The 14,660-nt window shown below is 34.4% G+C and overlaps 1 protein-coding gene across 7 annotated transcripts in view; it reads left to right on the top strand.

Moving 5' to 3' along the window:
* The window catches only part of CLASP2 (cytoplasmic linker associated protein 2), a 175,633-nt gene that overhangs the window by 67,302 nt on the left and 93,671 nt on the right, over positions 1 to 14,660 (top strand). For all 7 annotated transcript variants that reach the window (XM_024743456.1, XM_024743455.1, XM_024743454.1 and 4 more), the window contains 4 exons: positions 1,643 to 1,722; positions 3,999 to 4,091; positions 6,979 to 7,124; positions 9,912 to 10,047. In XM_024743456.1, the coding sequence (XP_024599224.1) occupies positions 1,643 to 1,722; positions 3,999 to 4,091; positions 6,979 to 7,124; positions 9,912 to 10,047 (455 nt within the window). The remainder of the gene's footprint in view (positions 1 to 1,642; positions 1,723 to 3,998; positions 4,092 to 6,978; positions 7,125 to 9,911; positions 10,048 to 14,660) is intronic.

Raw genomic sequence — 14,660 nt, 5'->3', positions numbered from 1 at the left:
ATATTTCCTTTGGTAGATGATAAACTTAATTGAAGAGATATTTTCTGTTTAATTTTTTAACCAGAGAGATTTTTTAAGTGAATTGTCCATTGGAATGTACATCTTAGGTATTTGAAAACCATTTCATGTGTTGGATTTTTACCACGAAGAAAATAAATAATAGAGTTATCAGCCAGATTTCAGTCAGAAGACAGAATCCACAAGTTATTTTTGCAGACAGAATTTAATATAATTTGTTAAATGGGTATTGATGAATTAAGAATGCAAGAAGAGAACACTAAAGTATCATGGAAGAGGCCGAGGAGGCGAGAAGATTACTGACCCTTCTGCCGGCTTCACAGTCCATCAGTGCAGAGCCTTCCTGGCTTTATTCTCCTTCCCCCCCAAACAGGTGTCTCCTCCCCAGCTACCTATACCACAGTACTCTCAGCAGCTGTGTTAAGATTCCTTAGTTGAGCTTTGTGACGACAGTTCTCCATGAAGCCAAGTTCCCTCTGTTGATTCTGGTTTCTCCACTGTCATTAAGAGCAAAGACACTATTTTAGTGTCTTCTGCACAACAATTACATATAGCAGCTGACTACCCGGGAAATAATATTTATAATTCATACTACTTCTGTTAAACAACTCCCCTCCCCATTTAAATACTGGTTAATTTGAAAAAAATAAAAATAAAAAATAAAGTATCATGGATGTAGCAATCACAGTAAATAGCTCCTACCCCTAAAGCTGGAAGAACAAAATGAGGTTAAAATTATTGAAACATAGAGGCTTAGAGGAGAGGCCCTGCAGAGCTGTGACTTGACCTCTGAGGAGCAGGTACTAGCTGTCTGGTGTCTCTGTCAGGCATAGTGAGCTGGTTTCAGTGAATGTTAGAAAAACTGCAGTCTGGAACTGCTACTGAAATGAGCAACCTGCCAGAGTTGCTAGGGTTTTACTGACAAGAAGAGGAAGTAGTTAGGAAGGAGCAGGTCCCTTCTTCCTTCAGCTTTCATTCTTTCCAGCATCCTTATTGACACAGTTTAACAGGAAACCATTAGAATCAGCAGAAAAATGGTTTGCTCAGTCCTAGACCCAGCATCACAATATAAAAGAGTGTATTTGGAGCTGAAAGACAATAGCTAATTATTGGCTGTTAAACAACTACTGCCTATTAAGTTTACTTTTTTATTGTGTATGTGCAATAAAAAAATCATTTGTTTATTTAAAGTTAATTTCAAGACCCTCATTTCTTTCACATTTGCTTTCCTGACCACTGCAGCACATGTGGATCCTCTGCCTCACTTATTTGGCATCATTATTGACATTTAGGGTCAACGGCTCAGCTTTTTAAATGTTTATCCTTTCACCTGTATTTCTTGTGTCCTTGGTCTTGCCTTGAATGAGGGATGAGAGGGCTGTGTTCTTATAGTTTGGATTCTACTACCAGCCTCATCTAGTACCTTATAGAGAGTTAATCAACTACTGCTAAGTACCTTCTCTTTTCTGAAAAGTTGGAGATTTTTTTAATACCTTCTTATAAAATGGAATGTCTCAAAATTATGCCTTTTTCATATCAAAAGAGTTAATATTTTTCATGGTGTTCTCAGTGCTAAAATGCTTAAAAGTAAACTTTAAAAAATAAATTTATTTTTAATTATCAGGTGCTTCTAAGGAAGGAGGCGCCGGAGCAGTTGATGAAGATGATTTTATAAAGGCTTTTACAGATGTCCCTTCTATACAGGTAAGGATGCCAGTGAAGTGGCATTCCCCATGAATATTGCCTATGTGCCTGTTCGTAATATTATTTATTTTTGTCCCTGTTTTCCAAATTCTTTTCTTCCTGAATTGACTTACCAAACTATTATTTGTTGGTACAATTAGACTTCCAAGTGATTTTTTCAGTGAGGCTGAAATAAAATTGAATCCATATCATTGAATCATATTACTTTGCAGTGTCCAACTACATCCACTTTTTCTTTTTAAAGGTGCCTGTGATACAATGTTCTTCCATTTTTTTTCCTCCTACTTTTCTGTCCACTTCATCTCTTTCTCCTTTAAAGCCACATCCTTCTTTACTTGACTGTTGAATACTGAGATTTCTTAAGGGTTGGTTCTGGGCCTCTCTTCTCGCTCTCAATTTCCTTCCTTCCTTCAAATCCATGGCTTTACTTCCTGCCTTTACATAGATAATGCACAGGTTTTTATCACTCAGCCAGAACTCTCTTTAGTGCGAAACTAATTTTTCCACTGATTGTTTATTTGACATCTCCTTTTAGATGTCCCAGAGGCATCTCAAATTCAACGTGCCCACAACTGGACTCATGATCTTCCCCTTTCAAACCTACTCTTCCAGTGTTTTATATGTGGAAACCTAATCAGTTACACAAGTTAGAAACCTAGGAATTATTTTATTGCAGCCAATTCCTAACTTAGTGGTATTCAAACTTCTTCTCTCTGTATGCCCTCTAAAAGAATGTTTAAAAAATTATGTACCCCCTCACTGAAGTAAATTTTTGAGTCGGCCCTTTTTTCCCTTGTTAGGGAAGGGGGAGCCTGGCATTGTATTCCAGAGCAAAGCATCATAATAAGATTAGGAGTGGGAGAGGAACCTGCCTTTCTTTTTAAATATGGCAGAAGGACTTTTGTGAAGGGAAAGTGGGAGGCAGGAAAGGCTCAGAAGCCTCCAGTAATCACTCTGTAACAAATGTTTATCTGGTTCCCCTCCTGCCTCTTCAGCCTTGTCTCATGCCTTGCTCCCCTTTGTACTCTTGTTTTTGGCAAGTATTTGTTTTAAGTAAAAGGGGAATTTAATGGCCGTTGAAAGTGGAAAATATAAATAGGGCCTATTTGTTGGCAGTATCTGTTTGTACTACTCAGATGGTATCTAGGACCCCATTCTTTCTTATGTCTCATTTCTGGATTCTTCTGCATCGTCTTCCCTCATGGTCAGCAACATGGCTGCAGCTGTCCGAGCCTCACTCCCTTAGTACCCTCTGCCTCTTCCGCAGTTGACCATGTAAAACTTTGAAATTCACTCTAACTGAACTAATTTAGGTCATTTGCCCCCCTCTGAACCTTGACTGTGATGTAGAGAAATACTGTGCACTGACTGACTTAGGCCTTGGGTCACTGTCTCTTCCCCTGATCCCTTTTGCACTCTTTACTACTGTACTTGGCCTTCTTTCAGTTTCTTTCAGTCATAGAGCCTTTGCACGTGCTGTTCACTGCAGGGAAGGCTGATCTTTCTCTATTTTGTCTAATGATGTCTGCCTCATGCTTTAGCTCTCAATTCAAGCTTGACTTTCCTAACTAGTTCAAACCCCCTATTGTATGTATACTTTCATGGCAGTATGTACTTCTCCTTGGTGATACTTTCTATTTGGAATTTCGTATTTTATATCATTTGATTAATTTTTTTCTTTCCCTGACTAGATTATAAGTTCCATAAGGCAAAGACCATGCCTATTTTTTGCTCACCATAGTGTCCTTAGTGCCTAGAATGCTACATCCCTGTTATGTGAATATTTGTTAAGTGAATGAAAGGATAATGGTGTTTGGCAGACAGTTAGCTCCAGAGGGAATAAAGCATGTAGCTATCCTGGCTACAGTCTATTGAGAGGGTCGGAGGAGGGACTAACCTAAAACATGTCCTTTTGCAATATTGTATAATAAGTATACGAATGCAATAGATATGTTATATACCTGAAGTCATTTTGAGAACTCATTCCTGTTTTTACTAATCTGTAGGATATTTGCATTTTGTTTTTTAAATGACAAAGTACTTTAAAAGTATATTTGAAGTTACTCATGAGCGGAGAAATACCCTTACCTGGGTAACAGGTAAGGAAGACAAAGCATTTTATTTTATTATTATCTATAATGTATTTTCATTCTCCATTTAAAAATGGTGCTAGAATGGGAAATAATACTATTACTGGAAAGATTATTTGAACATGAGGGCATAATTTTGCTGTGGCAAGAAATATTAATGTTATAATTTTGCATCTTTTCTTTAAGATCTATTCTAGTCGAGAACTTGAAGAAACATTAAATAAAATCAGGGAAATTTTGTCAGATGACAAACATGACTGGGATCAGCGTGCCAATGCAGTAAGTTTTTTATTTTCTTATCCCTCTCCTTGTTTTTTCAATGTTCTTTTTCAAAAACTTGGAAATTCAATAGTAGTACTATCTGGTATTAGCTTATGAAATAGAGAGTCTGATAGGTAACATTTCTTTCTGGAAAACACATTGAGATAATAGGCCTTTTCTTAGTTAGGGTCCATTTTTTTCTGTTTTGCTAATCAGGTGGAGCCTATCTCACCCATTTGTTAGTGTCTCCCCATGTGCTACTTTTTGAACTTCATTGTTGCCCAGGGACCATGACTCTCCTTAGGGTTACATAGTTGTGGAGTAAAGGGAACCCTCCTGCACTGTTGGTGGGAATGTAAATTCATAGGGATGGCATTAAATCTGTAGATTACTTTGGGCAGTATGGCCATTTAACAGTATTAATTCTTCCAATCCAAGAGCATGGGATGATTTCTTTGAATCATCTTTAGTTTCCTTTATCAACGTGTTATGGTTCTCAGCATATAAGTCTTTCATCTCCTTGTTCAGGTTTATTCCTAGGTTTGTTTTTTTTTTTTTATGTGATTTATAAAGGGATTTTTTTTTTTTTTACTTTTTCTTTTTGATAGTTTATTGTTAATGTAAAGAAATGCAACAGATTTCTGTATGCTAATTTTGTATCCTGGTACCTTGCTGAATTCATTTATCAGTTCTAATAGTTTTTGTGTGGGGTCTTTAGGGTTTTCTATATGAATTATCATGTCATCTGCATATAGTGACAATTTTCCTCTTCCCTTCCAGTTTGGATACCTTTAATTTCTTTTTTTGTCTGATTTCTGTGGCTAAGACTTCTAAGTTGAATAGAAGTGGTAGAGAGGCCATCCTTGTCCTGTTCCAGATTTTAGTGGGAAGGCTTTCAGCTTTTCACCATTGAGTATTGAGTTTGAGTTTGGCATAAACCATTGGCTGTGGGTTTGGCAAAAATAGCTTTTATTATGTTGAGATATGTTCCTTTTATACCCAATTTGATAAGAGTTTTTATCATGAATGGATGTTGAATTTTATTAAACGTTTTTTCTGCATCTGTTGAGATGATCATATGGTTTTTGACCACATTGACTTGTGTATGTTGAACCATCCTGTGACCCTGGGATGAATCCAACCTGACCATGGTGTATGCTCCTTTTTATGTGTTGTTGGATTCAGTTTGCTAATATTTGTTGAGGATTTTTGCATCTATATTCATGAAAGATATTGACCTATAATTTTCTTTTTTGGTAGCGTCTTTGTCTGATTTTGGTATCAGGGTGATGGTGGCTTCGTAGAATGATTTTGGGAGTATTCCTTCCTCTTCAGTGTTTTGAAAGAGTTTGAGAAGGATTGGTATAAGTTCTTTTTTGTACATTTGGTAGAACTCCCCAGTGAAGCCATCCAGTCCTGGACTTTGTTTGCAGGGAGTTTTTTTTATTGCAGATTCTATTTCACTCCTAGCAATTGGACTGTTCAAATTATCTATTTATTCTTGATTCAGTTTTGGTGGGCTGTATGTTTCTAGAAACTTGGATGGACTTGTTTTTATATTTTGTGCTGTTTTAACAATATTGCAATAAACATCCTTGCACATATTTATAACAATGGTGTTTTTATTTTTGTAGGTTAAATTTTTAAAAGTGGATTGGTGGGTAAGGAGTAGATGCAATTTTATTTTAGTAGACATTGCCAAAATATTTTGAACAAAGGTATTAGGCATCCATGATCTTAACAGTAAGAGCTATTACTGGGTGCTATCGAGTCTTTTTAACTTTTGCCAATCTAATGAAGGCAAATCTAATGAAGGCAAATGATGTGTCTTTGTTGTAATTTGCATTTGCTTATCACTAGTATGGTTGAACACATTTTCTTATATTTATTTTGCCCAATTTAATATTTGGTTATTTGTCTTTTTCTTGTTTTACTGTCATTCCTTGTGTATTGTACTTATATATTGCAGATAATTTTTTCCTACCATATTGTAATTTTTTTTAGTTGTTTAGATGCCTTCTGATTTCTCTTCTGCTTATGATAGTTTGCCTACCATATATACCCTAAGATTGTATAACTATTCTTTCAGATGTTTTTCTAATATCCACAGTATTTTATTTTTATGTTTTCCATCCTCAATTCATCTTTAACTTTAAAGATATCTTTAAAAATTTAGAAAACCACAGAATTTAATATGAAATTATACATAATAATGGGTAGATAGGTAAACTTTTAGCTTGTATGTGTGAGCACAGATGTGTACCTGAGTGTATCTCAATTGACTGATTAATTTTATTAGGTATGTATGATGTTTATATGGAAAACATTTGGCAATCCTATTCTTAAAGGTTTAGAAATAGGGAGAAAGAGCTATTTGTGTCACAAAGTAAGTGTGATAATGTTAAAATATTGGAGATGGTGATGACTTAATGGTTGATCCTTTTGATTTTTTACTTTTGCTTATGGATGAATATAGTTTACAAATTTGGTTCTTTTAAAAATAGGCTTCTTAGTAGATAGTGGTGACGGTTGCACAACATTTTGAATGTACTTATTGCCACTAAGTTGTATACTTTAAAATGGTTAAAATGGTAAACTTTATTTTAATGTGTATTTTGTGACAATTTTGAAAAGACTCCCTTAAAACTTTAAAATTTACTTACCTACTCATACATTACATGTCTATTATGCATATAATTAAATCTATAATGTTCTTTTCCAGAAAGCTTTTTTGTTTGTTTGCATGTTTATTTAATAAAGATACATTTAATGCTGTTAAAATGTCTGAATATATAATGAAATATAATGAAAAAAATTTTAATTTTGTTCCAGTAGTGAAGTTTAGGTAGTTTTTTTTTGCACGGCCACTTTTTAATGTCAGTAATGAAAATTTTCTTTATTTCAGCTTAAGAAAATTCGATCATTGCTTGTTGCTGGAGCTGCACAATATGATTGCTTTTTCCAACATTTACGCTTGTTGGATGGAGCACTTAAACTTTCAGCTAAGGATCTTAGATCCCAGGTGGTTAGAGAAGCTTGCATTACTGTGGCGTAAGTATATTCTTTTCTGTGATGAGTATTTTTTATGAATGAATTTTGTACTCATTGATTCAGTGATTATTCAGGAAAGCATTAGCAGGATAACCCCAAAAAAGCATATATATATTCCAAAAATCATATATATAAGGATTAAATTTGTGTGATTTTAAAAAAAAATCTTTCTTAATAGCACTTTATACCAACCTTAAAATATGTTTATATGTCTAAAATCTACTGGTGGATTTTTGGTCACTAACTCTGTGAGTATAAGAAGAAAGTGAATGGGTCTGAGAACTGGCTATATGTAACTTTATCTTTGCTAATTTGGATATTAAGCTTTTTATTTCTGATATTTTAGCAGTTGTCTTGGAATTATAACATGCATCATTAACTTATCAAAGTCTAAACCTATTCTGTATGTTTATATTTTTCTAAAATTTAAGGATGGTAGAACACTTAAACTCCTTTTACCACTTCTCCCGACCAGAATACTTTGTTGTATATGTTGTTGTATTCCTTTGAAGAGAGGGAACACAAAGATGCCTACTATTAATATTCATAATCTGGATTATACTAGATGTCCTAGTCAGAACAGAATAAACAAACAAATAAAAAACCCCTCAGGAAATAAAAACTATGAGGATTGCAAGAAAAGGAACAAAACTGCCCTTATTAACAAATGATATAACTATCCATGCAGAAAATGATAAGAATTGATAGATAAATTATTATAATTAAGGGAATATATAGCAAGATTGCTAGATACAAGTATACCAAAATAATTGAATATCTCTTGATAGAAAAACAAAACAAAAATCCACAAATTGTAACCTTCAAAAATAGTCCGTGATGAGAATTCTGCTTCTTGCCATGATGCAACAACTGGTACAGGATTAGCCCCCTTGCAGAAAACTGGAGAAAATATGTTAAGACAACTGTGTACAGATGATGGACAGCAGGCAGAGCAGGAGTGTAATTCTTGAAACAAACAAGTCAGTTGAACAGTATGATCAGCACAGTTTTGACCTGGATGCATTTTCTGGACCGTGGAGAGGGAGGGAGAACGCAGGCAGAGCAAGGGAGTCTTACTGAGTTGAAGAAGAAACAGATTGGAGGTTCCGAAAGCTGAAGTGGCTAAAATTTGCAGTGCAGAACACTGGAGAGGAGAGACATTCAGAAAAAGAGCTATAGAAATCTGCATAGGGGATCTCATGAGTCTAGTTGAATACTAATCTGTGCTTGTGAAAGGTACAACTCCCTGAGGACTGGAAAGAACTACTGGAAGCTATAAGATAAACAGCAATTCCCAGAGTTCACCTGGGCCGGGAGAGGTTCAAGTTCTGATGAGCCAGACTGGAGAAACGTTGTTGAACACCCAGGGCATTCAGTAGAGACCCCAGAAAGGCTGTTGTATAGGAATAGGACTGTTCAGGCTACTCTGGAGGCTGAGTACTCTGCAGTATTCTCAGGCCACCCCTCCCAGTAAGCTTATAAGGATCAAGCTGATTCCAAAGTACATCACTGGCCTACCAGAACAAAACTCTTACACTCTTTAAAGGAAGACAGCAACATCTGGGCACAGGTGGCACCTCTCTGCTTCTGATTTGAGTTTCACATGGGAAAACTGAAGGTATAACTGAACACTAGTAAGTAAGTCTGAGTCTGAGTACCTCTTTGAACCAGGAACCTGAAATTCTGGAACTAACTGTACCCCAACCATGTATTTTAAATAAGATATAAGTATATAGGAATTAAATAATTCCACAAACATTGTCAGAACTGTAATTACAGCATTCTTCCTAAGTGTTTTACCCAAAATCATATTAAATTAATTAGCCTGGATTAGTTGTTTAACTACAGATTTGGAAAGAGAAGACAGATGTCCTTAGAGTCACCCAACTAATCAATGTATGGTAGAGTTCTGTTTTCAATCAAGAATTCTGAAATCCTACACCAAAGATGTCAGGGAGTATTTGTGACCGAAATATTAATATTTCTCATTAATAGAAATAGAGAAATACTGGGACTTCCCTAGTGGCGCAGTGGTTAAAAATCCGCCTGCGAATTCAGGGGACATGGGTTTGATCACTGGTCCGGGTAGATCCCACATGCCACAGAGCAGCTAAGCCCATGCACCACAACTACTGAGCCTGTGCTCTAGAGCCCGCGAGCCACAACTACTGAGCCTGCACACCACAACTGCTGAAGCCCATGCGCCTAGAGCCCATGCTCCACAACAAAAGAAGCCACCGCAATGAGAAGCCCACACATGCAATGAAGAGTAGCCCCCACTCACCACAACTAGAGAAAGCCTGCGTGCAGCAATGAAGACCCAACACAGCCAAAAATAAAATTAAAAGAAAAAAAAGAAAGAAATAGAGGAGTACTGATTTGGGAAAGATTTTACTTATTTGTAAAATATGTTGAATTTAAGATTGATATTGGGGCATCAGAATGGAAATATCCGATGGTTAAAGACTAAAGTTCAGGACAGTCAGAGCTGAGTGTTTTACATGTCATGTTAATGGTTAAATTCTGAGATCAGATGACTTCTCCATTGCAAAGAGATGGTTAAAATGCCAAATTTCAACTTTGCACTAGACAGTAAAAGGACGGGGAAAAGAAGGAAATAGGTAATATCTGCACTTGCCTTTCTCTCTTTTGTTTTTCTGCCATTGGAACTGGTTAAAATAAAAATTTTGTTAATTCAGTAAAAGAATATTTTAAAATTGTATGGTCCTACCTATATTTAATGTTAAACTATTTTTTTAAAAAACATTTTTCTGTCTTCCTTTATAGCCATCTTTCAACAGTTTTGGGAAACAAGTTTGATCATGGCGCTGAAGCCATTGTACCTACACTTTTTAATCTCGTCCCCAATAGTGCAAAAGTCATGGCAACTTCTGGATGTGCAGCAATCAGATTCATAATTCGGGTAGGTTCTTTTCTTTTCCTTTCTTTTCTTTTCTTTTCTTCTCTTTTTTCTATCTTTCTCTCTGTGTGTTTGTCCACCTCTCTGTCTGTATGTCTCTCTCTCAGTGTACTTAAATAAATCATTAGTATTTTTTTAAACCCCAAAGGAAAATTACATTTGAATTATTTTTCTGATAATAAAAGTAATACACAGTTATTATTGAACATTTAAATAGTACAGAGGATTACAAAGTAAACATGCTTGCATACAGAATATAATAGATATAATATGCATGTACGTGTGTGAGTGTGTGTGTGTGTGTGTGTGTGTGTGTGTATAACCATGTTATAGGTGGTAGCAGGCAAATGTAAAACAATAAAAAAGTTACAGGCAGTGGTAAAAGATGACAGACAAATTCTTAATATTTCTCATCATCCACATCTTGAAGGTGCCCAAAAGAACAGAGTTAAAAAGAATAAATCTTCCACACTTGAATTCTGCTCTTCTGCAAATAACCACACTAGCCATTCAGTATGTACTTTTCCAAACTTCTGTTTTTGCCTATACAAACTGTATTTACTACAAAATGTAAATGTAGCATTTATATTTTACATATATGTAAAAATAATGTTTTTTTACACTTGCTTTTTAAACTTCATGTACTTGGGCAGCTTCCCTTGTCCATACATATAATTCTTTTTAATGTCTAAATCAGTTCTCTATTAAAGAACATAATATTAAATTGTCCTCACCATTCTTCTCCCTGAGGTTTATGAAGTTCTTTCCCTCCACCCTTTACCAACATTGAGCATTATTAGTATCTTAAAGGTTTTAAAAATTTAATAATTGAAATATTATTTCATGTTCTACTCTGCATTTCTTGCATTATTAGAGACATTAGGTATTTTTTTTTCCTTTAATAGTTTTTCTTTGGATTGCCAGTTTATACTTTGTGCATTTTTTTCCTCACTTATTTCTAAGGCCTTTTTTATATGTTTTAAGAACAGTCAGCCCTCCTTATCCATGGGTTCTGCATCTGTGGGTCCAACCAACCTCAGATCAAAAATATTTGGGGGGAAAAAAATCCCGGAGAGTTCCAAAAAGCAAAACTTGAATTTGCCTCCTGCTGGCATCTATTTATAGAACATTTACAGTAATTACAACTATTTACTTATCATTTACATTGTATTAACTATAATAAGTAATCTAGAGATGACTTAAAGTATACAGGAGGATGTGTTTAGGTTTTATGCAAATACTGCACCATTTTATATAAGGGACTCGAGCATCCACAGATTTTGGAACCACCCCTGTGGACACTGAAGGATGATTGTAAATTAATTCTGTGTTGCAAATATTTTCTACCAGTTTGTCAATTCTTCAAATATTGTTTAAGTTATCGTTTGTTATATATAGAACTTTGAAATTTTTTTGCTTTGAGACAATGCTCCTTTTGTGGTTTTTGTTATAGTTAAAACAACCTTCCCCATTTCTCAATTATAAAAATATTCAATTGTTTAAAACTTTCATGATTTTGTTTCTTAGGTTTAGGTCTAACTCAGTTTTATTTCTGTGTGAAATACAGGTATCTAACTTCATTTTCCCCCAAATACAAAGCCATTTGACCCAGTGGCACGTAGTGAATTACAGTTCAGTCTTTTCTTAAAATACCACTGTTTTCATGTAGTAAATTTCCCTAAATATATGGGTCTGTTTTTTAAATGCCTTTTCAGTTTCTGTGATCAGTTTGTCCTCTCCTGTTAAGTGATGTTTTTTTCTAATACTGCTGTACCAGAAGGTTTTTTTCAGCAATTAAATCCAGTGCCTATGAAGAAATCTATGAATCTATCTATGGAAATGTTCATTTCTTTCTGTTTTAATATTTTTGTAAGCTTCACTAAATCTGGCACCTTCATAACAGTGTTCAAAAATAGTGGAAATTATTGAAATCTTTGTTTTATCCCTGTGTTTGATGGGAGTGCTTTAAAATATGATGTCTGGGATAACTTTCTCGATACTTCACATTAGGTTATGAGAATTTCCTCCTATTTCTATTTTGCTAAATTTTGGTCAGCAATAGATGTGGAATCTTGTCATATATCCCTTTAATATCTTTAGAAATGGTTGTCTCTTTTCATTTATCCATTGTACATTCATGAGCTAAATTCTGCTTGATCATTGTACCATGTGATGCTGCTAGATGCAGTTGGCTAATTAAGATTTTGGTATTTACTTAATATGAGTCTTTTGTAGAATTTTCTGTAATTTTTCTGTTGTTTAACATATTTTGTTATTAGGGTTTGCTGACTCAAAGTTATCCAATAACATTTCTAGTGGTTTAGACTGGGCGTTCTTGCATCTCTTTTTGAAGTATTCTTGGTTATTTGTGTTTTCTCAGAATATCTATTTCATATAGATTTTAAGACTCTTTGGCATGAGGTTGTATACTGTTAATTTAAAAAAAAGTTTCTTCCACTGTGGTTATATTGCCATTTTTTCTTATTATATTATTATATGTTCTTTTTTAAAAAAAACACTTGCTAGAGGTATTGTTATGGATTTTTTATAAGCTTCAAGTTTGTTTTATTGGTACCAATGGGGTTCTTTAATTTTTTCTAGTTCTTTAGTTTCTACATTTGTGTTTCTTAATTCCTTTCTTTGACTTGCTGTGGCTTACCTCTTTTTTTCCCCCTAGATTTTTGTGGTATATCCTTAGATAATTTGTCATAGTTTTTGTTGTTTAATATTATAACACTTTCTTATTATAATGTTTTCTTCTGAGTTTGGCATTAGCAGCATCCAGTGATTTAGATTTATCACATTCTCTTTATTTTATAACTCTCAATCATTTGTAATTTCCATTTCCACTTTCTCTTTGAATTACATAAGAATATTGTTTGCATTTTCAGATGGTTCTTTTGTTGTTCTTATCATCTTGTAATCTCATGATATTCTGATAATACAATTTCTTCCTTGAATAACCTGAATTTTGTTAGTATCCTAATACATCATAAATTAAATAGTCTTTTAGTATTTGCACAGTATGAAATTCATTTATAGGGTACTTTATTCATTACTAAATCTAGTTTGTTTATTATTCAAATTCTTCATGGTCTCATTTTTTAAAAAACTGCTGTATCTGGCAAATTCTGATTCTAGTTTTTATCAACTTTATTTTCCTAACAATTCTTGCTTCATGTACTTTATGGGTGAAAGTTTTTGACTACTACCATCTTGAAATAGTATTTTTTCTTTCCTGTCTTTTCTGTTTTATGTTCATTGTATTTGCTCCTTACCTGTTTCATTGTTTTCTTAGAAGTTTCTTACTCATTGTCAGTGTCAGGAATAAAACCTCTGTTTTACTTCCCCAGCCTTTTAAAAAGTATATATTTTATCTTATTCATGTCATTTTTTTCCCCTTAACCATTAAATTAAATTGAGCCAAAGACATTTTCATTTTCAGCAATTGAAATTAATTGCTTTTTTTTTTTTTTTTTTGCTGCCTTTATTCCTGCCCAATCTTTATTAGGAAACTCTTCCCATTTAAAATTTTTGTTTGATTTTAGTGTGTTCTCAATTTTCATATATATTTTTCTTTGTATATTTCAAAATGGCTTTTCTTTGCCCTTATACAAGAACTCAAAAATTGGACTTTAGGTTCACATTTCTTTTCCCTCAGAATTATGTCCTTTTCACTCAATTGTTTTCTTAACTTTTTATTGTTTCTATAATAAGTTAGATATCATTTGATTTTTTAATTTAAAACAAAACACCACCTTAGGAGGCTTTATAGAAGAGTCTCTGTGTCAGGAGTTCCCTCACGGCAGGCCTTGGAGTAGATCATCTTTCATTAGTGCTTTCTTTACATAGTGGAGCCAGATTTCTGACTAAAATGAAGTTTCCTTAAATTTATGTTAGTTTTCATGGATCATTTATTTATTGCTTCTGTTTGTCATTTATCATTTCCTAAATATTTTTTTGTTTTCTGTCTTACAGCTGTATATGTTCTCAGGAAAAATTCTTTTAAATTCTACTTACTATCTTATGATCTCACTGAAAATACAAATCGGGTGTTATGTTGTTGTTGTTTTACATTATTTCCTGTTTTCTATATTTTGTTTCCCAGGTTCTGACTTGGTGTTTGGTTGAATGCGTCATCTGTAATTGTGAGGGTCACTTTTTATTTTCCTTTGGTATAGCTCCCCCGAATATGGTGTAGCAATAGTTAGGTTAGTCTTTTGCCCCATCGCTGCCACTGTGTTGGATGTGGGTTAATCAGTCAGCAGTAGTGTTTTGAGGAGGTTATGAGAGAGGAGGAAGAAGGTAGATGAGACCTCCTATGTAGTATGTTGTGGCTAGGGAGTCTCCTTGGGCTTTAACGCCACAGTAATGTTTGAGGATGGGTTCTTCTGGATGCTCTAAGGGAGCTGGGTCCACAGAGCCCTTCCACGCTGAATGTAACAGTTGAATAATATTCAGGTCAGCACTGTGTTGCATTATCCTCATTTGAACAACTTCAGGTCTGTGGGTGGTTTCCCTCTGTAGGAACTGAAAAAAGTTTTCCCTCTAATTTTGGTTGAGTTAGTTGTGGCACACACTGATGTGCCATTCACGTTCTCCTTCACTGAAAGACT

The sequence above is a fragment of the Neophocaena asiaeorientalis genome, unplaced genomic scaffold (assembly GCF_003031525.2).
Source record: "Neophocaena asiaeorientalis asiaeorientalis breed wild unplaced genomic scaffold, Neophocaena_asiaeorientalis_V1.1 scaffold332, whole genome shotgun sequence".
NCBI lineage: Eukaryota > Metazoa > Chordata > Mammalia > Artiodactyla > Phocoenidae > Neophocaena > Neophocaena asiaeorientalis.
Note: the sequence above shows the minus strand (reverse complement) of the source record. Positions and strands in the feature narration are given on the sequence as shown.